Here is a 25,529-nt window from a genome sequence, read left to right on the forward strand (position 1 = left end):
TTGAAATATCAACATAAATTTAGTTGATATTTTAATATATTGTGTTGACATTGATATTTAAAATGACAACATAAATTTGTATTGACATTTTAACGTAATCACGTTGATGAATTAACAAGTTTAAGAAATCTTGGCCAATAACAATTTTTCTGAAGCGTAAAAGAATCAATTTTTGTGGCACCATAACACCAACAAATCAATTTTAAGAAATTATTAAATTTGTGGCAAGCATACTGAAGTTCCCAATTTTGATGTTAACTGAATTAAGAAAAATGTACAAATGGGCAACCTTATCACCACAATTTAATTTGGATATCTCAATCAAATCAATTATCCAATCTTCATATAACATAGAGTTCATTCACCATCACAAATCCCACCACTTGTGCAAGAATGGCGTCCACCACTCTCTCCCTCACTCCTCCGCCGCATCTCCAAGACCTCCACCGCCCCTCCGCCGCTTCCCCTTCCCTCTCATTCGGAAAACCCACCAAGAAAAATCAAATCTTTTCCACTGCCGCCCAGAGCTTATCCCTCTCTCCGTTGCTTCTCCAGCGCCACAATGGCCGCTTGTCAAAATCATTCGTCGCAGCCGCCGTGGCTACTGAAGATGAGGTGGCGGAGGAAGCCGCGGAGGAGGAGCTAGAACAAGGCGGTGGTGCAGTTGCGGTGGCTACTAAGCCCAAGAAAGGCAAGGCTGCGTTGCCTTTGAAGAGGGACAGAGTATGTATGGGACTTGGGATTTTCATGTTTCCATTTCTTACTTTTACAAGAGTTTTTTTTTTTTTTTTTTTTTTTTTTTTGGGGGGGGATGGATGATAATTGGGATTTTCTTGTGTGGAATCGTGTGCTTCTTGTAGGAAAAAAAGATGCTTTTTGTGATTGTGTGGTATATAATCTTATCTGTTAGAAGCATTAGGAATTTCTATTAGCTCCAATGTGTGTTTGTTCTCCACTTTTGTATAGTTTATATTATATGATCACTGAGTGTGTGAATGGTGGGAACTGTGTTTGTTAAGTCTAGTTATGTAAAACTGCTGCAGTTTGTTGTGCTTGGTTGAATTATGTGTGGAACAATGTAATGAAGTTGCCTAACTTGCTCGAGCATGTTAATAGAGATTTTCATCTGGTGCAATGAAAGCATAGAAACAATATGATTGCAATTTTATTAGACGGAATCACGAAATCAGTCATCTGTCCGAGCAAAGTAGGACTTCATCTCCAACTTGATGCTCTTACAGACTTATATGTGTGTGTGTGCGTGCAGCGTGGTAGGTAATGAGTTATCCAATTTATTAACTGAATACATTTCATCAAAGCTGGAATTTATAATGAGTTTCTGGATCCTTAACATTATTGCCTTCCCATTTAAGTTTTCTAGAACTCTGAAATTGGTTGCAATTGACAGACAAGGTCAAAGAGGTTTTTGGAGATTCAAAAATTGAGAGAAGTAAAACAGGAGTATGACATAAAAACAGCGATATCATTGGTGAAGCAAGCAGCAAGCACAAAGTTTGTCGAGACAGTGGAAGCTCATTTCCGCCTCAATATTGATCCTAAGTATAATGATCAACAACTGAGGGCAACTGTAAGCTTTCTGATACATCACTTTGTTTGATCAAAATTCAAAAGTGAGCTTTGAGCTCTTACCAATTCATGATGGATAATGCAATATCTTTATAACTGAATAGGTAAATCTGCCAAAGGGAACTGGTCAGACTGTTAAAGTTGCTGTTCTTACACAAGGTGATTGCATATTTGCTCTATTGATGAACTACACCTTCAATGAGAAACACATGACTAAATGAAGGGCAAAAATGAAGACTTTCAATTAGTTTCTGGTTTTTTGAAGTGGAAAGATTGTAATCGCTCCTTGGGAAACTCTTGTTTAGCTTTATGTATAGTTCCGTAGATGTCCATGATGTGTTCCTTTTCCTCTATAACTGACCTTATTATGGCATATCTATCGTGGTATCCTCATTTGCTCAGTTGGTTCTCTTTTGCAGGTGAAAAGTTTGACGAGGCAAAAAATGCGGGAGCTGATGTTGTTGGTGGAGAGGACTTGATTGCACAGATTAAGGGAGGATTCATGGATTTTGATAAACTGATTGCAACACCAGACATGATGCCTAAGGTCCTGATATATATCCCTATTAAGTTGCTCTTGTCTACCCTGAATATAATTTAAGAACTCTGATCTTTATGATGAGAAAACAATCATTTAGTGGTTCGTAGTTGATGTCTCTGAACTAGACTTTATCCTAACACAATGTATTTTCGTTCTTTACTTTTTAGTTTTTGTCATGCATGTCTCTAAACCTTGAGTGTTATCTCTTTTTATGTTTTGTTCTTTTTCTTCTCTTTATAGAGGCTCCCGATTGACATATACTATTATTCATTGTTAGGTTGCAAGCTTAGGAAAACTTCTAGGACCTCGAGGACTGATGCCAAATCCTAAAGCCGGTACAGTGACTACGAACATACCACAGGTACACTCTCAAATACTCAGTTTATTTGGTATTGCAAGCAACTTAATTAAATATGTCAGTGTATGGCAAGAAACTATACTGAAACTAGACAAGTTACCTATTATTGGTTGTTCATGATGTCGAAGACACATGGTTGTTATCCTTGCACTGTTAAAGAAATATTCTTGTGCTTTGGGTTGGTTAAGCTGTCTGCTCTTTTGAAGGTTTTATACGACATGATATGTTATTGCAGGCAATCGAGGAATTCAAGAAAGGAAAAGTTGAATATCGAGCGGATAAAACTGGGATCGTCCACTTACCTTTCGGAAAGGCAGATTTCTCAGAGGAGGATCTGATTGTAAACTTTCTTGCTGCAGTGGTGAGTAATTTTTGTTTGGCTTATGTCTATTCTCATGTGTACGGTAGAAGCATTCGCGTAATTGCCATTAAAACTTGCAGAAATCAGTAGAATCAAACAAGCCAACAGGGGCAAAAGGTGTGTACTGGAAAAGTGCTCATGTATGCTCATCGATGGGGCCGTCGATTCGGTTGAACATTAGAGATATGCTCGATTACAAGCTCTCTTGAACATTACATCTAACTTTGTAAATTATCTTCTGTATCCATTTCCAGAATGTGATATAGTATAGAGAATAGGCAAATATGGATTTGACAGTGAAGAGCCTTCCTATGCCAAAGAAAAATGAAGTGGAAATTGTCTTTGTTTATGTCATTTAATTTGCAGGGGACGATTGTGTAACTTTGGCTGGTAAAATTCATTCTCTTGGTTGTAAAGAAAGTCCAACTTAAATCTGTTTTCTATTAGTACATCAAATGGTAATTTAACTTTTTCTTAAATGCAACTGCAAAAGGATAAAATGAAAATCTATTACTCCCTCCGTCTCGGCTAAGATGACACATCGCTTAGCCGTCACGGGATTTTAGGAGTTATTGGTTAAAGTGTTTAATTGGAGAGAGAAGGTGGGTGTAAGTATTAAAGTAGAGAGATGAAGAAAGATGGATATTTTAATAGGAGTGAGAAAAAGTGGTTGAGTGTATTAATTGGAGAGAGAGAGTTACCAAAAAAGGAAATGTGTCATCTTAGTTGGGACAAACTAAAAAGAAAAACGTGTCATCTTAAGCGGGACGGAGGGAGTAATTTTCAAACAATTTTATAGTATTCAATCATGACTCACCTCTATGAGTTTGTTGAGGTTACGCATTTCACCAACTTTTGAATCATTAAAGGACAAACTATTACTATCTCTCTCCATAAAATAGTCTTGGTAATGAGGGTTTAAATGCAAAATTATTGGAGTAAGAGAGATATAAATAAAAAGTATTTCGTAATTGAAGTATTGTTCATGGAAAATAAAACCCATCTCACTAAAGTAAATCTTATAATAAATAGATAAAGATTAATTTCGATCAACGATCCAAAATGAAAAACATGACTGTTTTTTGTGAGTAGAGACAGTATTAGATAACAAAATAAACAAAAAAAAAAATCAATAGCCTATATTAAATATAAATAATTTTAGACAGGTAATTCGGTTTAGTAAAATTAATCCAAGCAAAAATATAAAAACCCACATTTGATATAGAACACACATCAATCCCTTGGCTTGGTTATACAATTATACCTTCTCAAGGGAAAAAGTGCTACCTAGAATTTTAAAATCTACCCTGAATTTTTTTAAGTGGAAAAATCAAACGAGATATGAGGTGAAAAGTAAATGAAGCTTTAAGACCAAAATAAATACTAGTACTACCATAATAGTAAATACATAAAGTCACTGTACAAAAACAGCAATGTTAGTTCCACCTTGCTGAATGTTATATCTTGGCTCTTTTAACCAGAACCAAATAACAATTCAGCTTGGAATTAAGACAAAAAAAAACTATCAAAACCTCACCCAGCATAAGTTAAAAACACATACATGTACAATAAATCCATGCAATCGAGATTGATACTGCCTCTTTTCGACAAGATTGAATAATTATAACATACTCCACATGCCTATTGCCAAGCAAAATAATAGTGACATGAAATGGTACTGCCTCTTTTCAGTGTATTTTCACCCCAAAAAGGAATATAATAAGACAACTTACAGCCCTTAGCAACAGTTATTCTCCAACTGCATTCTGATTGAAGACCAGTTTTCACCACCACTCCACACTGCAAAAATTATAATTGAAAAAAGGTATTCTATATAATGAAAAGTGATAAAAGCATATAAGCATGCAATCGAGGTTGATGAGAAACCTTTTGAAGGCTGATCGATCCAAGGACCGTTCATCACAGTCAGAATGCTGCATGCGTCGCTGTATTCTAGGTTTGCCAGCAATTTAGGGGTGAGCAGAAAGCACCTGCACCATATCAGGCCAATCCAATTGATTAGGTGTTAGCAGAAAGAGTGGGAGCCGATTAACAAACACAGGTGTTGATCCCCAATTAAGATTATTAATCACTAATTAAAATTTATCAGGATCTATAAGGTCACAGTTGTAGTTGAATTAGGAGGATTAAATCTACTAAGGTAATATTTAGTGGATCAATTAAGGGGGCGCTTACTTTTCATGATTGATTATATATGTAATTGACTATTATTATCTTTATTACTAATATTTCTCCAATCCTACCCCTTTCGATGGGTAGCCTATACTGAATAATGAATCAGCCTACACTATATTTTATCTATCTAGGCTTATCCTCAATAGTAAACACCCCCTACGAAAACAAACAGCAATCTCTTACTGCGGTGTGTTTGGCCTGCTGGCTGCTTTCACCAATTGCTGAAACATTTTCCTCTCATTTATGGGGTCCATGCCTGGGAGAATAAGAAATAATTTAACAAGTGAATCCTTCAGTTAAAAACTTAAAGGGTCATAACTATAGACCAACCTTGATTTATCTCATCAACCACCCTAAATGGGCAGTTTGTCAGGTCTTGCAAAGAAACAAGGTAGAGAATGGTTGAAACAGAACGCTCCTACAAATCGGGGACATGAATTTAAAATCTGGTGATAAAAGATCATGTACATTAGATAGTTTGCCTGAGGCTATACCCCTCCAGATTGGTGGTGAGCACTTAAAACTTGCAGCTGTCCAGTTTGCCTGGAAATAATAGTGGCAAGTATTAAAATGATAAACCAAACTGGAAAACCAATCTTAAGAGATTAAAAAATAACTAAGATTATACCCAAGTAGAAACTTCTAAAGGGAAATAAATCTCTGACTTCTTATTAGATTAAAACAACTGACGACTCACAATAAATTCTAGAGTCTTCTTTTCTTAAAACAAATGAAAAGCATCAAGACAGAAAAAAACAGCTTGCTTCCTGACAGAACAATTTTCGAAGCCACGATTTGTACAGGAATGGAAACAAAATGGAAGGTAAACTCAATTACCTGAATTTCACTTTTATCAATATTCCATATTGATCAAAATCTGTGCCATGTTCATCTGAAAAATTAAGCAATTAATAATACATAACCATAAAAGACCTCAAAATGAAATGATAAAGTGATGAAATTTACCTAATGATACTTCGCCTGCAACAGCCATTTCTTGGAAATTACAACTAAATGTTTCATTAATCCGAGCCACGAGGCTTTTCAATGTTGGGAGCCAACTTCCCTGCAGATAAATCATAATTAGGGCATTAGGAGTAGTAACACAGTGACACAAGCACACTGCAGATGGTTATAAAGACAAAATCATGTTCTTCATCTCTTCCCTTCTCTTCCAACACTTAAAAAATAACAATATTTAATTTTTCTATTCCTTTTCTTTTTAGGTTCTTTTTTCTTTGGAGTGGATGCTTTCACATTGAGCAGGATATTTGAAAATTGGAGCTGCTACTAAAATGCAGATTATAAAAACAAAGCAACGGGTAACTGCCAAAAGCTTTGATGTTGATCCAAGCTTAACCTTCAGAGCATCGATTTCATCTAACAGGCTTTTTAATTCCTTTTCATCAGCCTCTTGCTTGTTAGTAAGTGCTTCAATCTGCATATTTACCATTTTCAGTTAAAAAATATTATAAAAGGAGCTTACGGTCATAATTTGATTTTAAACTGGAATATACACACTTTTCTTTGACGGTTTTCATATTCCTCCAGAATATTATGGTTAAGGAACAGAATGCCATTTGCTTGAGTTATCGTATCCTGGATGGCAGCTTCCAGTTCTTCAACAGTAGTAGGCATCTGAAAGCAGTCACCCATTATGAGTACTGACAAACTCCATCAAGAAGCAACCAATGCAAGAGCAAAAGCAAGGCTATAGCTGTTATGCAGCATCAACAATATTTGGCTATCAATTCACTAACAATTAGACATTTGGACATTAAAATTTCAACTGGCATAAAGAAAATGCTAATGCTCAGAATGAAATAGGAAGTTACATGAAGCAAACAAATTCACTCCCCCTGAAAACATTTTCTAATTTAGTAATTTAATGAGTTCCTACATCTAACTTTCTACATGTGCTATGTCCCAAGGTGGTGAAAGGTAATAAGTTCTCTGCTGTAAACTATTATTCCCCAGAACATTATAGTCAGCTAAAAACACAGAAATGAAAAACAATGTACCAAACACACTAGCAGGTAGCATTAGTTAAAAAATATAGTGCAGATATAGAAAGAAGGAAAGCTGTGGGCAGGCAGGTAACTGCCAGAAAACAAAATACATGTAAATAGAATCCAGGAAAGTTATAGGAGTATATATCAGGGACCATTGTGCTTTATAAGCAATAGACCATGTAGATAACATGTGCTTTATATGCATGCCATATATCCCCCTTTTTTTGCCTCATTTCCCGTGTCAGTTCTTTTTTTCTTTTTTGGTGGGATGGGGGCCAGAGGGATGTTCTCAGGATAATCAGTCTTAAAGCTATAAGTTTGACAAAGAACTGAAAGTTTTGGATACTTGATGTGTTTTCTACTTAAAGAATGTCCAATTCCCAGAGGGCCTATTGATAGGAAAAGGTACATGAAAATGTCAGGAAGCTTACTATGCATGCACTATGTAATAAGTACTGCACTGATTCAGCCAGAGTACAAACCTCCAGGAAGGCCTGCTGAAGCTCAGGCGTAATAATAGCAACTGATTCTGCATATCTCTTGGCATCCTGCAACTCCTTTCGGCAATTATCTGAGGCACTTTTACCTAATCGTAAAGCATAAGGGAATGATAAGAAAGAATTAAACATTCAGTTATGCGTACAGATTTTACTTTACAATCAAAGGCACCGAACAACACATAACCCCTTTAAAAGGATCAATACGAAGGCATGCAATTTCAACTATATAAATAACATAGTACATGATAACATATATCTGTATTCTGTATAAGTTGAAAATTATGCTACCACCAACTCTGAGAGAGATTGTTCCTTCATACAAAAGAAAATGCTCAATTAACAGTCCTTGCAGCCACTGAAGCTGCAATCCCATGTAATAAGTTGAGTTTCTACTATTTGCAGTTGAGAGCTATCAAGTCAACTTTGCAAAATAACTGGTAAGGAGCATGATATCTGGTGTCTTAAATTCACAAGTTGACATTTATTTTCAAACACATCCAACTTTTGTTTCTCTTACCACATTACTCACTTAATATCAAAAGAACACATCGGACAAACACAAACATTAACTAAAAGCATTTGGTTGCTTTTCTTAGCAGTTAGCAGAGGGGGGAACAAGAGCAATTTAATTGACCGGAAGCATAGGCACTTTGAAAAAATCTATTTTACAGGAAAGTTTGCCATAATATCTTTCAGTGAAGCAAGCAAAAGGTGAATATGTCCCAAGATAAAATACCTAGTGACGGTAGAATTTTATCTTATTTAGTTTCCAAAGAAAGAATGTACAGTTTGGAAAAGAAAATTGTAATATAGAAAGTTAGAAACTATAGCATGCTTTCTAAGACAGTAGAGGGAAATACTAAACAGAAAATGTAACTGTTGCATCATGACTAAGAGGTCAGAGCATCATGACTAAGAGGTCAGAGCACAAAGCATTTTCGACATTGCACTGAAAGTTATACGTACAGTGGTCAAGGAATAACGATGCTTGCAAGGCTAACTTCTCTTGTTGCTTTGCATTGGACTCCATGTCCTTAATCTACAATATACCCAAAATAAAAACAGATTTACACTGAGTACGCAACGAAAAACAAGTTTCGTAGAAACAAAATGAAACAAGTTCATTAATCTAAAAGGAAATACAGTGAGAATACCAAGCAATACAAGTTCATCAAAGAAAAAGGTGAGTTTCTATAGAAGTAGCCTATGTGGTGAAATAATAAAATGAGAAATATTTTCACTGGTAGAACATGATCTCACTGACAAACTAATTGCAAAAATATTATTTAAATAAACTCACTTCAGCATAAAGTAGCGACAGAAAATCCTAGTTGAGATTTTCATAAAAAGATTCTTTAGGGGGCTATTTCAAAATGAAACAAATAATATTTATATATATAGAAAAAGTTGTCACATGAACTCAAATTTACATTTGGGGGAAATAGAAAATAGAGCTCACTAAGTGACGCATAGATAAGAAAATGTACTAAGAGAATTAGAATTAAAGCCCACAAGGAAAGCATGATCCAAAAAAATGTCAACTTTAATGAAAAATAACCCACTAAATACTAGTATCCCTTTTTGATCAAATACTACCTTAAGTTTCTACTACTATAAGCTCCTATAATAACCTCAGAATTGCCTTTCCAATAATAAAATCTATGACATATTAAGAACACATTCATTATAATCCACATGAAAAAGAAAAACATACCTTAGCGTCAAGTTCAATGGAACTCATGTTATTTTCAGCGACACTTCTCCGATAAGCAACAGCATCTATAAGTAAATTCTGCCAACAAAAAGCAGCAAGGCAAACAACAACCACATTTGAGTAAGATAAATCCAAATTCACCATTCCTCCTGACAGACAATTGAATAGATCAAGACAAAGTTTGTTTCACCTTAAGTTCAAATATACATTGGAAGCGCTGAACCTTCAAATCTTTAACCTGCTCAGTGAGCTTATCTATGGCAGCATCTGGATCATCCTCACTTTCTATTGACTTCAACTTTATTCTTTTTTGATCTAAATTACAGAAATTATGTGAAATATATGTTCGACAACAAGATCACCGGCTGCAGAAACACCAGAATGCTACTTACTGACAAAATGTTCCATGTCCCTCCATTTCCTCTTCTCCTTTTGAATGATGTTAACAATCTTCTCCTGATCATGACATGTTTGTGGAAATGTAAAGAGAGAGCAATAATAAATGATAGCACTATACATGTGAAGAAAGTTGATACTTTCTTTTTGTTCTTCTTATACACTTATACTTCTCTTTCTCGTTCAAATCCATTCTCTTATCTCATTTCGTCGCATTACAATATTAATTATGCCTGACTAACTGTTTACTTATGGTTTAAGCTTTATCAATTACCAAAAAGTTTTATGGCCTACTACTTAATCTCCATACTCCTCAGTAACGTGGAGAACATCCATATATTTTTGCTTAAGCTTATCCTTTCTAAGTTGATTAGATACATTACCATAGCCAGGTCTAACATGAAACCTATAACAGGCAGTAAATGAGTTTGATCATCTATCGGTTATTCTCCGTAAACACGATATTCCAATATCTAATTATCTATAAATAAGTTTTCTCCCCCAAATAACTCCTTTTAGCACTCCTGCTTCACAAATACTTTGTGCTGTTAAAATATTCATTTCACGAATACTTGGTGAAGTAAACAGAATCCCACAAAAGTTATGAATCATCCTCAAGATTTAAGGGTTTTCCAGTGGAGAACAAAAGAACGCTGAAAAAAAACCTCAACACTCTTATCCACAGGTTCTTGAAAACAAGTAGTTTTGGCAAACACAAGGTAGATGACGAGAACACCCAGGATAAACAGGAGGTAAAGAAAGGGGAGGAAATTATTATAATGAGTAGCATAAAACTGCACATAGATGAAATTATTAGCCTCTCAATTTATCAAACTCTTGGTATAGGCACAGTATGTGCAATTTGACTTGTAAACTTAAGCAAAACGAATCCTTAACATCTTTTATCACCTGCTAGTGTGAAGATGTTCTTCTACCTGCTCTGAAAGAAAGCTAGAGTATCAACACCTGGGGACATTAGCTATTTCCCACCCTTCATTGATAGACTACTCAAAACTTGCACCACTGACAATCCATAATGCCATTTTTAAAGCTGACGAGACAGCTGAATCTAAAAGATGCATGTTTCTTGGTGTTTCCTTATACTACCAATCAGAAAACTATTGGCTTCCTAAAGCTAAGTTTTGACACTAAATAGTGTCCATGTGATGCGACTGTAGATGAACTTTTGCATCAATTGATGTGAATCATGAATCAATACATTTATTCTGGCATTAATGTTCTCAGGAAGACTTATCCAGTATAGAAGATTGATACTGCTATTTTCTTAGAACATACAAGGACCCCTTGTGTAGCAAGGAAAGGATTAATCTCCTTACACTAAATCGTATCTCCAAATCTAATCTACTTGGTTAAACTGAATGCACAGCATCAGACAATGTTGACAGGTAATGCTCTGTACCGGCTTTAATAAATCAGAGTCATACAAGTTTAACTTGTATAGTAACTACTTGGAAACCGGAGCTTGAAACTACTTACGGTGTGTGAAATTTTACAAATGAGCTTCTAAATAGATTGACCTTTAAATGATTATAAGCTCTGAAGTTGATTAAAGAAATCAAGATCACAGGTGAAGATTTCAACCTTAGGAACATGGCGACTAACTAAAGGTTGTTTCAGAGGCTGTGATGGTGGTGGTTAGGCATAATAGCACCTACACACATATAAATTAATAGTACACTCAATGAGATATCTGCAACTGTAAAATCTCAGAGGACTTCCAGCCAGGTATATTTATGATAGAACAGTTAAATAATGACGATGCTTAAGACTTCAGTTTCATTTTGAAATAAACGATATCATATTTTGAATTTTCACAAGAACCGACTTGATGTTATCTAAGTTGGACAGATTATGTGCACCAAACTTGTATATTAATGACACTGGTAAAATATTGGTAAATAAACATATGTGTCATAGTCCTATACAGGAAAAAAACTCACTTCTGAATCTATATATATATGGACTAGTGAATATGAGTGATACCAAATACCAATATATGCATGTGCTATCATATATGGAATTCTTGTTTGGTTCTAACCAGTAGAGTTGTAGCCTACCAGTTGTAATATTACAGAGATGAAGTATCAAGGTCATATTCAACAGGCTTGATGTGTAATTCTTAATTCTGTATTCAATAATTTCAATTCCAACAATTGAATACAACTGGATGGCCTTGTTAACTTGTTCACAGACTTAAGAAGACAGCGCATTCCACATGTATTCACTTACCCTTTCATGTTGAAGCTCCGCAGCTTCATCTTCTTTCTGTCTTAAGGTAGCTTGAAGAGATTTTAAAGTAACATCTATAGTAGAAATTTTATCTTCCAGCTCGATTTGCTTCGATCTTACAACCTCAATTTCCTTCACATCCAAATCTAAAAATGTAAAATTGAGAAACATAACATTAACAAACCCTCAGTAGAATGTAGAAGCAACTTTGACCTTTTGGCTGAGATGAAGATTTTTCTGAAATCAAAATATTTTAAATATCTCAGATCTGAGAGCTGTTACACTCCCTCCGTCCCCCAAAATTCGTCACCATTTGACCCGGCACGGATTTTAAGAAATGTAATAGAAAGTGGGTTGAAAAAGTCAGTGGCATGTGGGTCCTACTTTTATATATTAGTTTTAAAATAAAATGTGAGTAGGAATGAGTTAGTGGAAAGTAGGACCCACTACCAAAAATGATAAAAGTGAAAGGTGACAAATTTTTAGGGACGGATGAAAAAGGAAATAAGTGACAAATTTTCAGGGACGGAGGGAGTATTATTTTTCACCACAAATCATGCTCCTAAGAACAAATATGACTTAAAATACTTCTGGAAACATACTGCATAAAAGTAGGCGAGACTGTTCTACGGTTTCAACATTTGTAGATACATGACCCCCGTAGCGGGACCTGCACCAACGATAATGATTTTCTGGGGTCCACAGGTCTGCGATTCCCAATTCATTTACCATATCAGCTCTCTCATCGGTCTCTTTTGACCCAATATACTGAGCAAAAAAATCCACACGAAAAATCAGGTTAAAGAAGTTCGCTTTCAGGAATGATTTTTATTTAACATCCTAATTTCAGTCTCCAGCATCGCTAGAGATTATAGTTAAAATTGACAATGCAAAAGGTAAATTAGTAAGCATACTGATTGATCCAAATAAAATTGGCTGATCAAAACTTCTTTGACAGCATGAGGAGCTTCAAACACCTGATCAAGCCTGGAAGATATGCCAAGTTTACGCATCTGCACAGTAGAGTACAATGATAGAGCAGCTGATTATGAACACATCCATAATTCTAAATTAATATCAATCCATAGCAATACCTCATCGGTTGCCTGGAAGGAGCCACTCTGGTGGTTCCCAGTCATGACGTAATTAATTACAGGAACATCAAAGGACCTTAGGTTTCTAACCAGTAAATCACGGTCCTCGGAGTCCTGAGTAATAAAAGCCTAGAGGAAGGAACCAATTAGAGAAATGAAATAGATTTATAAGCAACAGAAAAGATGGGGCAATCCATTTTGTAAGTCATGATGCAAAGCAACCAAAGCACTAGCACTATGCAGGACTACAAGTTATTAATATGAGAAAAAAGAATGAGAAGGAAATAAAAAGAACATACAAAACTAACAGTGTTTGTCCATGAAACTAGAAACTAGATAGAACTGTATCACATGACACTTAAATGAACTTATATTTGTGTTCATCAGCCATGCCTCATCATCTTTCCTGAAATGCTTTGATTGAGAGACCAAAAAAAGGAAGACATTGCTGCAACACAACCAGATTGGACTTCTAAATAACATGTTACTATTATTTTAAAGAACGAAACTAGCCTCCTTCAATTTTCTAGCAATCTTTTCAGTTTTCAACATAACTGGCAAGAGTTACCTTTGATTCTTTCAGTTTTGCTCTAAGAGCATATGTAAAGATATTGATATTCAAATGTCAAAACAATTAATTATCAGGCTTAGTTTAATCACGAAATATTGAATTTCTGAAACAAAGATACATAAAATGTACCACAAAGTACCTTCCATATGTAATGGGCAACATGACCCTCTAGGTAGCCTGCATGCAGCCGATTGGTTACATTGACCTGAAGGTGCATTCCAAACAGATCAAAACTAATATAGTTCACACAACTTATACATTACACATTATTGTTTCTATATAGATCACACACCTCAAGCAATACAGGACCATACACTTCCCTTTTGAACTCGGCACGATGGTCCTGAACCCATTGGTAAGCCCCAAATATCTTCTCAGCACCAGAATTCTTTAATGCTTGCAAACACTTATTGTTTACGTTCTCCATTTCTTTCAACCTTTTGGTCGTACAGGGGGTAAGATAGAAGGATATTACAACAATGTGTTACATAAATGAACATGCAACAGCAATGCTGACATTGACCTGTTCATACACTGCGTCAGCATCGTTCTATGATTGTTTATCTGCTTCTCATTTTCCCTTTTCTCATATCTGATCTCTTTAGCAGCCTCTTCAAGCTCCACGATTTGTGCGCTTAATTGTTTCTGGATGTGGCAAATGAAAATTATGCAATAAGGAAATCGCAATAAGCATTTCAAATTAAATACTTAAGGAAAACAATCCAAGTGATAGGATTAATGTAACTATCTGTTTATCAAAGATCTATCATCAGTGGAAAAAGAGTTGTCTGACCATCCTATCCTTCGGGGGTTCATACGGAACGAGATTTGCATATTCAGTCTCTGCAGTGGCGAGATCTTCTTTAGCTTTAGAGAGTCTTTGTTGGCGAGATTTTTCATGATGCTTCAAATCATCCACTTCACGAAATTTCCCTTGGATCAGAGCTCCCTAGAATTTGCACAAAATTTTAGTCGAAGAATTGCAGAAGTATCACTGATTAAACAAAATGCAGGCATGTGATACAATTGGTAACATACCAAGCGGTCATAATTTTCCATAAGATGCATACGCTTCTTCATATTACTATCTAGCAAACCATTCATCTTTTTAAATTTAGCATCCTGCTTTCCTTTCTCCTCTCTTTGTTTCCTGAAAAAAAAATAACATAAGCAATAACAGGAAAAAGCAAATTGTGTTTGGCAGTTGGCACTATAAATTGGAACCTAAAACTAAAGTTGTAAACTAAGTAAGATATATTTGCTAGAGATTGGCCACAACAAGCTATGTTACTGACCTGTAAAATCATTAATGTGAGACCAAATTTACAAGCACGGCTAAGATAGAGAAGAAAAAGGACACAGAGAAAGAAGCAAACTGATCTAGTGAACTTGCATTTGAATTAATTAGTTAGAATTGACTTATTAATTTTAAAAAATGATCAAACACACTTGGGGGATTCAAATGAAGCTTCAAAACAAGATTGTCAATTTCAATAGCATTTGTTGAAACCACCCTTTGATATCTAACTGCAATCTTCAGATTTTATTAGTTATTATTTTTTGTTTAGTTATTATCATAAGGACTTCTGTTATTAGTTTGTTAGAGATAACTTTATCTCTTAGAGTTTGATTTGATTTGGTTTAAGAGTCCTTTTTTTATTAGGGTCCGGTATTTATCTTTTACAGTTTTATTCAAGTTGGAGTCTCTTATTATAAATAGGGTTATTTCCCTACTTGTGAAGGGTCCAGAAATAAAGTTTACTTCCACTTATTGTTGCGAACTTTTCAGAGGATGGCCTTTTAGTTTTAGGAGGAATATTTATCTATTTTTTTATTATATTGTTACTATCGTTTTCCTTTTATCTTTTCCTATTGTATATTCTCTTAGTCTTAAGTATTCTGTTCAGCAGCAACACAGATTTCTAATCATGTTCACAGCGTCTTCGTTGTTTTATCATGCAATTGGTGTGCTATGCTTTCGGTGCTTCTGACATGCATAGTATCATTCCATATCACCCTTTGCCAATGGAATTTATATATATCACTAACAATCAATGTGACACTCAAATTTAGATGAGACTTGCAACTTTGGTCCCATCAATAGGTAAATTTATTTACCCAATATTAAAAAAAAACAAGATTATGAAACAAAGAAAAAGGTTCACTCAAGAATCACAGCAAACTGCCAAAAAAGTATCAATTCGTATAACTTACTCAATAGGTACTTTAAGATCATTCAGGTCCTTAGCAGCTTCTTTTAGCTTCAGATTCGCATCATCTTCCTGTTTTTTGGCTTCTTGATATTTTACCTTCTTCATATCATACTTCAACCATGGTAACTTTTTCTTCATAGAATCAGCCTACAAACATAATAATGATGATCAACTCGTCATCAAATAGTCTGTTAATGATGGGATAAGACAATATGAATAAACCTTCGCTAAGAGATCTTCTCTTTGGCGAACACGTTCGACATCTCTTTCTAATTCAGCATTCATAGCCGTCAGTTGATTCAAAGACCCTCTATTGCTCTCAACAGCCTATTATAGATGACAATAATTAGTACAAATGCTTTTATGTCGAGATGACATACTGTTAGTGTAGGAACTAGAAAACAACGACTTACTCGTTCACATTTCTTCAACTCTTTACTCTTCTCGATGAGATTATTATGCTGAACAGGTAATCTAGGATCGCCAACAGCTTTTTCAGTCTCCACAAGGAGTTGTACTGGGGTCAGCTTGGCGAACTCACAAACTCTGTCTTGTGGTAGAAACTATTCATTCCAGAGAATGGGACCAGTCAACAAAATTAAAGGCAAACATTAACAATAATTAGAAATTAAGAAAAGTTTTCAGAATTGGACCTACTGCCAACATAAAGATGGAGAGGAAACACAGTGGTGAGGGTTAGATTTAAAATGTATCAATTGCATGAGACCTTATACATTCTTTGCATCATTAATCTAGAAACTTGAACAGTTTTTTTCTAATAATAGGAGAGTGATCACACACAAGCAGTAGACCGACTAATAACTTACTTGAGTCAAATTATCAACTTGGATATTGAATCCTGCAATTACTTCGCTAATCACCTTTCTCCCAACCACTTTACCTAAAATATACAAAATAAATGCGGCAGATCTTATCAAGATACCATCTCATATGTATTGAAACTGCAAACAGAAACATTAAGAGAAAGAGGGAAAAAACTACTCCATTGTTGTGGGCTCTGATGCCGATAGAGTGACATGATTAGATAATACTCATTCAGAGGTGAGGACATTTACAGCATTTAGGCTAGTGCTATAATGCTTCTTTTAATAAAGTAAGCTGAAAATCATCTCTGAGGTTGGCCTACATGTTTATTTCTCTTCATATATACACGTGTGAAGATTAAATCTTGAACAAAAGAATGCAACTGCGGGCTACTTCATACTTATGAATGATTAGTTAAATTATATCATCTTAACAAATAAGACATATGTACAAGCTGTTGCATAAGAACATTCTATGACAAAGACACTTAAACTTGAAAGTTTCTTTAAGTGACACTGACAAGAAACAAAAGTTCATCCCCCCAAAAAGATATTAAATTGTTACTTCTGAATAGATCGTTCAATCATATTTTCATCCAAGCATGCTCCAAGATCTCTCCTGCAACCATTAAAATATGTTCCCCACAGTGTATTCTCCCAAACTATTATAAAATGGCTAAAAACAGGAGAAGCTTTAGGGATAAGAAAATTGTTTTAAGTTGGATATCAAATATTCCTTTGCACTTCAGATAACCAGCCTGAATACAGCTTCCAAGTTTTCAGAAATATTTGGCGTAAACAGACGCATTAATCTGGAAGGGATGACAAAGTAAGTTATAAAGGGAAGATGCAATGTGCAATCACAAGCTGAGGCAAAATCTGGCTTCTTAGAAGCATCAAGGTTTGCTTTGACATTATTATATAAAATATCATACTAAGGGAAAAGCTTCACGTAACAACCGTATCACTCTGATTTATCATTACAAGATAAGGCACATTACCATTCAACAGCCACTCAGATTTGTTATGGATATCAATTTTCCTCATAATGGTAATTTGTTCTTCCTTCCTCTTTCCTCTCAAACTAATCTCAATATATCCAGATTCCTCTCCACGTTTCACGTAAGCTCCAATTTTCTTAGCCCTTCCAAGAATCTGCATATTTGAAGTGGAAGAAATGAAATATTTTCATCTGATAATGCTTCAGATGCGTAGAGAACACCAATTGCACAAATGGAATTTATTACTTACCGATGGTTCACCTCCAAGTCCAAGTGCAATGGCACATACGAGAGAACTCTTTCCAGAGCCATTTGGCCCAATAACCAAATTTAAGCGTGAACCAGGCTTGCAGGTCAGTTTGCTGAAGGTCATGAAGTTGCAAATCTCAATTTTAATAATATTTCCAGGGACATAGTCATCATCCCCCCTGACAACGAAGCATAGAAAAGCAAAGTGTTAGAAAATTGCAGATGAATAACCCTCATCATAAAGTATAAACTACGAGCAGATAAATGACCCAAGATTGAAACACCCCCATAAATATCAGAACTTGACGCATTCCCTAAAACAATGCATAGTCATCACAGAACAAAAGGGGCCAAAAGTTTCCTAAGCCTTTCTAACAGGAAGACCAAAACGAAGAAACTTACAGCACACTTGAATCAAGTGTTCAGAAAATGCAATTCTCTGATTGAGAAGTTGCATTAATTATTTGAAGAAAAAAAAAACCCTAGAAAATAGCGCAAACAGTAAACCTGGAAATTTTGGGCCTCTTGGGCGTTGGCTCGTCCACCATTGGCGTGATTACGACGAATTCCTCTCGAAATCAAAGTATAAGAACTAGGGCTTTTAGAGGAAAGAGGAAATTCTCCAATTTGAAGCCCCGCGGACTATACTGTAAGCAAAAGTGGGAGAATTGGCGCCAACAAGGAAGCACGTGCCACGGAGTCCCCCATATTTATTTCACCACGTGTGTGATTGGATACTCCAATTTAAAGGCATGGAGTGTGGTGGAAGAATATTTTGTTTATTAATCGCCAAAAATTATACTCCATGATGAGAGTAGGGGAGCCAATTTTCGATTGGTCAGAATCAAATTGAAATTTAAAATTTAATTACATATTTTAGTTGGTGCTGTTTAGATTTTTTGCAAAATTTAATTTTTTTCTCTTTATATCATAAAAAATATGTTGTTTGGGATAACACAATTTTAATACATTGATAAAGCAGAGAAAAATAAGAAAAATAATTGAAATAGTATACTGAATGGTTGAACCCATACATGATAAAGTAAAAAGAGAAGGATAAAAAGTGTCAATTAATGGATATGAACTATATATATGGAAAGGACGAAAAAAGAAATTCAGCCAGAGTATATAATACAATATCCGTCTTTGAAAAATATATGTACTTTTGGAATAAACACGGCTTTACAAATTGGTAGAGTAAGAGGTATGAAAAAAAGGGATAAAGTGTGATTGTTTAGTTTTAGTGGCTTGCAACATCCACATTATTATTTCTCTTATTTCATTCTTTCTCCACTGTAACTAATCCCTTCGTCTGCGAATAGGAGTCTCATTTCTTTTCGGTACGGGTTTTAAGAAAGGTTAAGAAAAGTGTGTGGAAGAAAATTAGTGAAATATGGATCTCACTTGTATATATTAGTTTTAAATGAAATGTGAGTGAAATGAATTGGTGGATGTCAGGCCTTTATACTATTTATGATAATTATGAACGAGACTCCTATTCGCGGACGGATCACAATAAAAAAAACAGGACTCCTATTCGCGGATAAAGGGAGTATTAGTACTATCATTTTTATAAAATTAAATGATTATTCGAAACAAAATGTCTCTGCTACAAACGAATGCAATACTTGACAACACACATATGATGGACCATAATTACAATTAGACGGTATAACATGATTGATTTTGATCAAATTCTTATGATTCAATATCCATTAATAAATGAGTTTGTATTTTCATTGTAATCCTGTCCGAAAAATGAAATTGTATTTTTCATCGTAATCCTACCTGGAAAGAAAGAATAATATAAATGTATATGTAATCTATGGATCCTTATAGGCAAACCATCTCAGTGTAAAATTAGTGATCAAATTATAGTCATTGGATCTAGGTTTTGATGGATAGGATGTGATGATCATCAGAAGATCAATTTACTTCAATCATGTGGCAATTAAGTTGTAACACTGATAGGAACAATGTTCCTACCGCGAGACACGTTGTAACACAATTAAGAAACAAAAAAGAACCGAGAGCTTGAAGATGAGAAAAAGTGTTTATTACTTTAATTCTCAATTACTCCATCTATGAGGGTTCAATGGTATTTATAGAGACCCAAAAGACTTAGACTCAATCTTAAAAGAAAAGGATTAATGAAAAATAAGGAAATAACTCAAAAAGAAAAATAAAAGGATTCCACGCATGTCTATCTCTAATAGCTGACGAAGTCCCGATACTTGGCGGGCCGAGAAGCTGCCATCTTTGGTCGATCTTTCTTGGACCATCGGTTCTTGAGTCGGCCTCGTGCCTTCGTCTCCCTCTTCTCTCCTTCTTTGGACTCTTCTAGCTGCATGGGCTCATGCAGCTCTGCTTCTTCGTCGTCGAGCGGACCTCTATTGGTGAGGGTCGTATCAAACACATTATCAAACAAATTCATCCGTAAAATCTGGGAGCGAAATCGTGGGTTAACTACTTCATTATTTAGTAAAAACAATTCATCACTATCACTTGAGGTTTAACATAGTTAACTTCTTCTTATCATTTATGCAATTCAATAAAGGGGCAAAATTATTTCTATCATTAATGCTTATTTGGTTCATTATTTAGTAAATACAGTTCATCACTATCGCTTGACATCACTACCAGTTCATTGTTTAGTAAATATAGTTCATCATAACATCATCTTATCACATCCGTCAAAAACAAGGTCCAATCGTTCTAACTATGGACTCTTAGTTTGTCTTGTAAATTAGTTTGACATTGATCACAACTCTTATTTTTATGGCATAAATTTAAAAAATTAAAATTTGTTTCTGACCTTAAAATGTATGATTGGCTTTAGCATTCTTATATTACCTCAAATTCATATTATAGCTATTTAGGTGTACTTTTTTGTTATATTTATTTATATTTTCACATTTCAATTATTATTATGTCCATACATTTATATTTTTTTAATTAAATATTATCAGTATTAAAATATACAAATCACAATTTAGAGTAGTATATTAAGTCTTTGCATAGCCATTGTGTTACAATAGTTTTCATAAAAAATTAATTTTTTCGGTTCAATTCGGTTTCGTCGAAAAATTGAACCAAAATCGAATGCTCTAACCTAGCAATGAAATTGAAAATTTTACATATCCAAAATAACAAGAGATTAATTTTTATTTAAATAAATTGAAATTGGTTTGACACTAAAATAATGTATCGTCTCGTATAGTAAGTAATATATGATTATTATTTTTTTTACTTTGAGCTTCTGAGATTGGACGGAGCCTTATTTATTAGAGTAGTGTTAAATGGCCACATTATGGCCAGCCATAAAAATATAATATTAATAAAAGATATTATATTTAATGCCTTTTCGTTGAAAACAATACTTCTAAAAAGTATCAATTTTATTTGCACAACTGTACCCTTAGTTATGAAATATAAATATGAAGAGACTATCATTTATTCAATTGGTTCATTTTTTATTGCATGAAATTTATATAAACAAAAATCAACATTTATTAAGGTTAATGATAATTAATTTAATTCTTTCTTATATATATAATACTAGCGCATAGCGATAATACTTTTATGTTTCATATTTACTTAAAATACTCGAAATGTTTGTATACGTACTTATTTATATTAATAATCATGGGTTAATATTATAAATTATCGTTAAACTACAGAGTGTATCAAATTAGTTCCTAAATCAATTTATTTCATAAGGAGTAGTACAAAACTTTATATTTCATTTCATTTAATGTTTTTATTTAAATTTCTTAATTATTATTTTAAATGGAAATTAAATTTAGCATAATCTCTTCTATTTAAATTAAATTACTGAACTTTTTATCAATTGAATCTAGTATAATATTCATTTGCAATTGCAATTTATTGAAAACTATACAATTACAATAACTTCATGATAAAAAAAATGCACTAAAGGCAAGTAACAACTACCCTCATCCAAGTATGCCAAGAACAAAGTAGTAATTCAAAATACGGTAAAAAGTTTCTTAAAAAGAAATTTCATGTTGATATTATGCGTTTTACATTATTTTGAATAAAGAATGGTGTGGTAGTTAAATATAGTTTTCAATTTCATTTAAATTGAAAAAATTCTAACATATTCTAATCTATATTAATACAATAATATTAATTACTATTATTATTAGATTATATCACAATTTATAATTGGAAAGTATATTAATATAATAAACTATTATGTATAATGTTTCATTTAGTATATTATAGGCTGATAAATTAATATACTAATGCAATAATATGGGAAGGATTAGTTTTTGTAAGAGAGTAGAGACTCAAGGGGAACCGGAAATTTCATGTGATTTTAAAAAAAAAATTATTCTATTTTAAGATTTTATTATTTTAAAAATAAAATTCAAATCGTAACCTGATATAATGTGTTTAATGGAGTATAAAAAACAAAAAAAGAAAATTATATAAACACAACTATAAAACAATTATTAGTATATTGATATATGAAATTATATTATAATACACTATATTTTTAGTATAATTAATCGTTTCGTGTCACAACTTAGTTGATAGTGATTCCAACTTGGTATAATAGGAAAACATTTTTAAAAGGACAAAAACTTAATCTTAAATTAAAAAACAGTGTAAAAATAAATTCTTGAAAACAGAAAATTAAAGAATGAATGAATCTAATAAAAGAAATACGTATGAAAGTGTAAAATTTGGATTAGAGAAATGAAACAACAAAAAAAACAACTAGAATTAAATAGAAGGGTAATAATGTAAATTGCTTGAGCAATAAATGATTTATTTGAAACATTAATAGTCATACCATCTAAATTTACTAAAATGTCATTTTATGGCCAGCCATAACGTGGTCACATAGCATTACCCTATTTATTATGCGATCAAAAAGAAAAACATGCGTTTGCAGTCGTACCCGACTCTTGCTTAGAAAGCGGTTACTATTAGTTTGATGTTTTGATTAAAATTACCAACAATTTAGGATATTTTTAAAAATCCGAAATAGTTTGGAATTAAAAATGATGGTTATCAATAAAAATTCTGCCCATTTTTCGATGTATATTCAAGGTTTGATTTATATTGGTTCCATCAATAATTTAGTATTTAAGTAGCAAATCATCGGTAAGGAATATATGTATACACTATACATAAAATGCATTCTAAGAGGATCATTGTGCTGCAAGTTAGAAGGTAATGTTATTAAAAGTAACCATCTATAAAATGACGTTGGAAATGAAGATCATTTTAAATTAAGCAGTGAAGAGGGCAAGTTAATATCATCCTAATAAATTTTGAGTTCGTATGGGCAGCACAATTAATTCCGAAGAGACAAAATTATGTAAGAGGGCAAGATTAATTTTCGATGGTAGTATCTCAATGATTCCACCACTCAATGTCAATGCTACCTTTCAAATCATTGTCAAAATTCATATTTATGAAACAACATGTTTTCAACTCACCAAATTTCTTTATAGTTGCGTGCATTCATCATTAACTTTTAACAAATTTTTCTTTGATATATATGATTCGCGGAATGTGCATAAGTTAACGGATGAAAAAGGTAAGTTAACGAATGATCCTAGACCAAATTTTGAAATTTTACAAATGAAAATGCTTCATCATATGCACACATTTAAGAGCGTTCTCAAACTCAAAATCATAAAGATAAGAAAGGTTGTCACGTTAAGCCCAATGTTCTAGCTATATCATTTGATTTTCTCTCCTCAAGCCACAAGAAATACGAGCAACAACTATAAAATAAATAGTATTAACCCCCCAAAACATTATTTCGTTTATTCAAATTTTTTGGTAAACACAAAACATTATTGTTTGCCTATTTCTACAATCCTAGCTCTTCCTCTAAAATTCAGCACTATACATCAACAACCTCTCACCCTAACCAACTCCATATAATGAAAGGAGGAAATGATAATTAACTAAAATGATTTAAAAGAACTTAAATTAATTTAGCTATTCAACAATAAATACAGTTAATCTTATAATTATTTGGAAACTGCATTACGGTTTAAAGCGCAAATTTGGTGGGAACAGCAGTAGACACAGCAGGGGCATATAAGTCATTTCAGATGGTGCTGGGACCAACTTTTATCTCTCTCTCTTTTGCTGCGGCAGTGATGAGAGTGCCATTTAAGCAGATTCCGAGCTCAACCATTTCCACACTTCTCAAACATATTTCCGAATTCCTAAATCATCTCTCACTCATTTCTTCACAGCTTCACCACTTCGATCTCCTTCCGATTTCCATATTTTTTCACTTCTCTCTCCAATCGCAAATGCTTGAATTTGCACTTGTTCAATAAATTTTCCGCTACTTTTCACATTACAGGTTTAGTTTTTGCGCTCTGAATATTTTATGTTGTGCTTTTCACTAGAAGAAAACACCTATGAGCTTAGGCATTTGTATCTACATGTTTGCGTAGAGAAACTAGGGTTTTCTGCATTTACAGTTTGATCTTAAAAATTTCTTCTCCGCGTCCAAAATCGGCTTCTGGAATTCAGCGTCAATCGGTCTTTTGTGATAAACATCGCTTTTCTCCGTTTAATTTTGGTCTCTTTCTTTTTTCTTTTCAACTTTTGAGTTTTTTTTTTAAATGTTCATCTTCATTCGAAAAAATCACCTTCTTGAGAATCAAAAAATAACTAGCCAGTCATCATTTGAAAAACATGTTGGTTGATTCAATATCGTGAGTAGAAAAAAACATATCTTCTGTTTCAGATTTTCCAGACTTCGCAGCTTTATTGTTTTCTTTCTCTCTCTGCTGTATGTATACGTGCTGCATGGAGTGTTGTACCGTTCAATTTTCATAGGGAAAATAATTAATTTTCCCCGTATTGTCTGCTGCGATTTCTATAAGAGCATTTGCACCTTTCTGAGCTTAACCGCACCACTAATGAGTTACTACTAATGGAAATTTTGTTCCCAACCATGTTTCCTCATTTTCCAAAAAACCTAAATCGCTAACCCCAGTTTTAATTTGTATCACTCTCTTGATTATTCTTCTGCACCAACAACTTAAGATTACATTATATTTTCATCAGATTTTAATTTCTTGATCAACGTGTTTTTGTGCTGAATGTTGACAGACGATGGTGATAGAGACCTACTACAGGAAACGCTCAAAGAAAGCCCATCAGCCCTGCATGGTTCCCTTTTCTCTCTATATATAGCTTTCTGTCTGTTATTTGTGTCCCACATTATATCTCACGCGCTGCCAAAAATAGTAATCTTTTCAGCTCAAGGCTCTGAGAATCATACATTTTGTTTTGCTTGGAATAACCGTGTGCATGGCGTGTGTATTGTCACTATTACTAAGATACATACCCAAAATAAAAAATGCCAAATCTTTTTCTTTCATTATTATGCTTGCTTAACACATGAGTGTAATATAGATAACCATTTTTTTAATCAAATACACGTGGATTTGAACTTTGCAAAATGAATTTAAATCCCAATTTTAAAGAGACCCAGTTTTTTAATTGAAATCTTGAGTGATTGAGTCTGTCTTGCATGGGCTGCAAAAACATGTGTATGGTTAACTTTAGTAGAAACACTCTTTATTGATGCTATGTTTAATCAAAATAGGGAGTTCACTGCCAAAATTACAAAAGGACTGAACATTAATTACG

General features: G+C 33.8%; 2 protein-coding genes across 2 annotated transcripts; one reads left to right on the forward strand and one right to left on the reverse strand.

The window, feature by feature from the left end:
• The first annotated feature begins 355 nt into the window (after nucleotides 1-355).
• LOC125223091 (50S ribosomal protein L1, chloroplastic-like) lies at nucleotides 356-3,201 on the forward strand. The gene is made up of 7 exons (XM_048126064.1): nucleotides 356-723; nucleotides 1,409-1,588; nucleotides 1,692-1,746; nucleotides 2,007-2,134; nucleotides 2,406-2,489; nucleotides 2,722-2,847; nucleotides 2,928-3,201. Exons 1-7 carry the CDS (start codon nucleotides 394-396, stop codon nucleotides 3,054-3,056), a joined length of 1,032 nt encoding a protein of 343 aa, XP_047982021.1. The 5' UTR covers nucleotides 356-393; the 3' UTR covers nucleotides 3,057-3,201.
• Nucleotides 3,202-4,411: 1,210 nt separating this feature from the next.
• LOC125224064 (structural maintenance of chromosomes protein 5) lies at nucleotides 4,412-18,527 on the reverse strand. Its single transcript, XM_048127410.1, has 30 exons — nucleotides 18,375-18,527; nucleotides 17,869-18,046; nucleotides 17,619-17,772; nucleotides 16,621-16,694; nucleotides 16,207-16,356; nucleotides 16,016-16,120; nucleotides 15,795-15,940; nucleotides 14,619-14,730; nucleotides 14,374-14,529; nucleotides 14,104-14,225; nucleotides 13,873-14,017; nucleotides 13,720-13,785; nucleotides 13,010-13,138; nucleotides 12,830-12,928; nucleotides 12,518-12,683; nucleotides 11,916-12,061; nucleotides 9,662-9,725; nucleotides 9,460-9,584; nucleotides 9,270-9,347; nucleotides 8,522-8,594; nucleotides 7,538-7,641; nucleotides 6,565-6,681; nucleotides 6,404-6,481; nucleotides 6,010-6,109; nucleotides 5,881-5,935; nucleotides 5,538-5,586; nucleotides 5,374-5,461; nucleotides 5,227-5,299; nucleotides 4,735-4,838; nucleotides 4,412-4,647 (listed from the first exon to the last, which is right to left on the reverse strand). The coding sequence occupies exons 1-30, from the start codon at nucleotides 18,413-18,415 to the stop codon at nucleotides 4,586-4,588; spliced, it is 3,159 nt and encodes a 1,052-aa protein (XP_047983367.1). The 5' UTR covers nucleotides 18,416-18,527; the 3' UTR covers nucleotides 4,412-4,585.
• Nucleotides 18,528-25,529: the final 7,002 nt, after the last annotated feature.

The sequence above is a fragment of the Salvia hispanica genome, chromosome 4 (assembly GCF_023119035.1).
Source record: "Salvia hispanica cultivar TCC Black 2014 chromosome 4, UniMelb_Shisp_WGS_1.0, whole genome shotgun sequence".
Lineage (NCBI taxonomy): Eukaryota > Viridiplantae > Streptophyta > Magnoliopsida > Lamiales > Lamiaceae > Salvia > Salvia hispanica.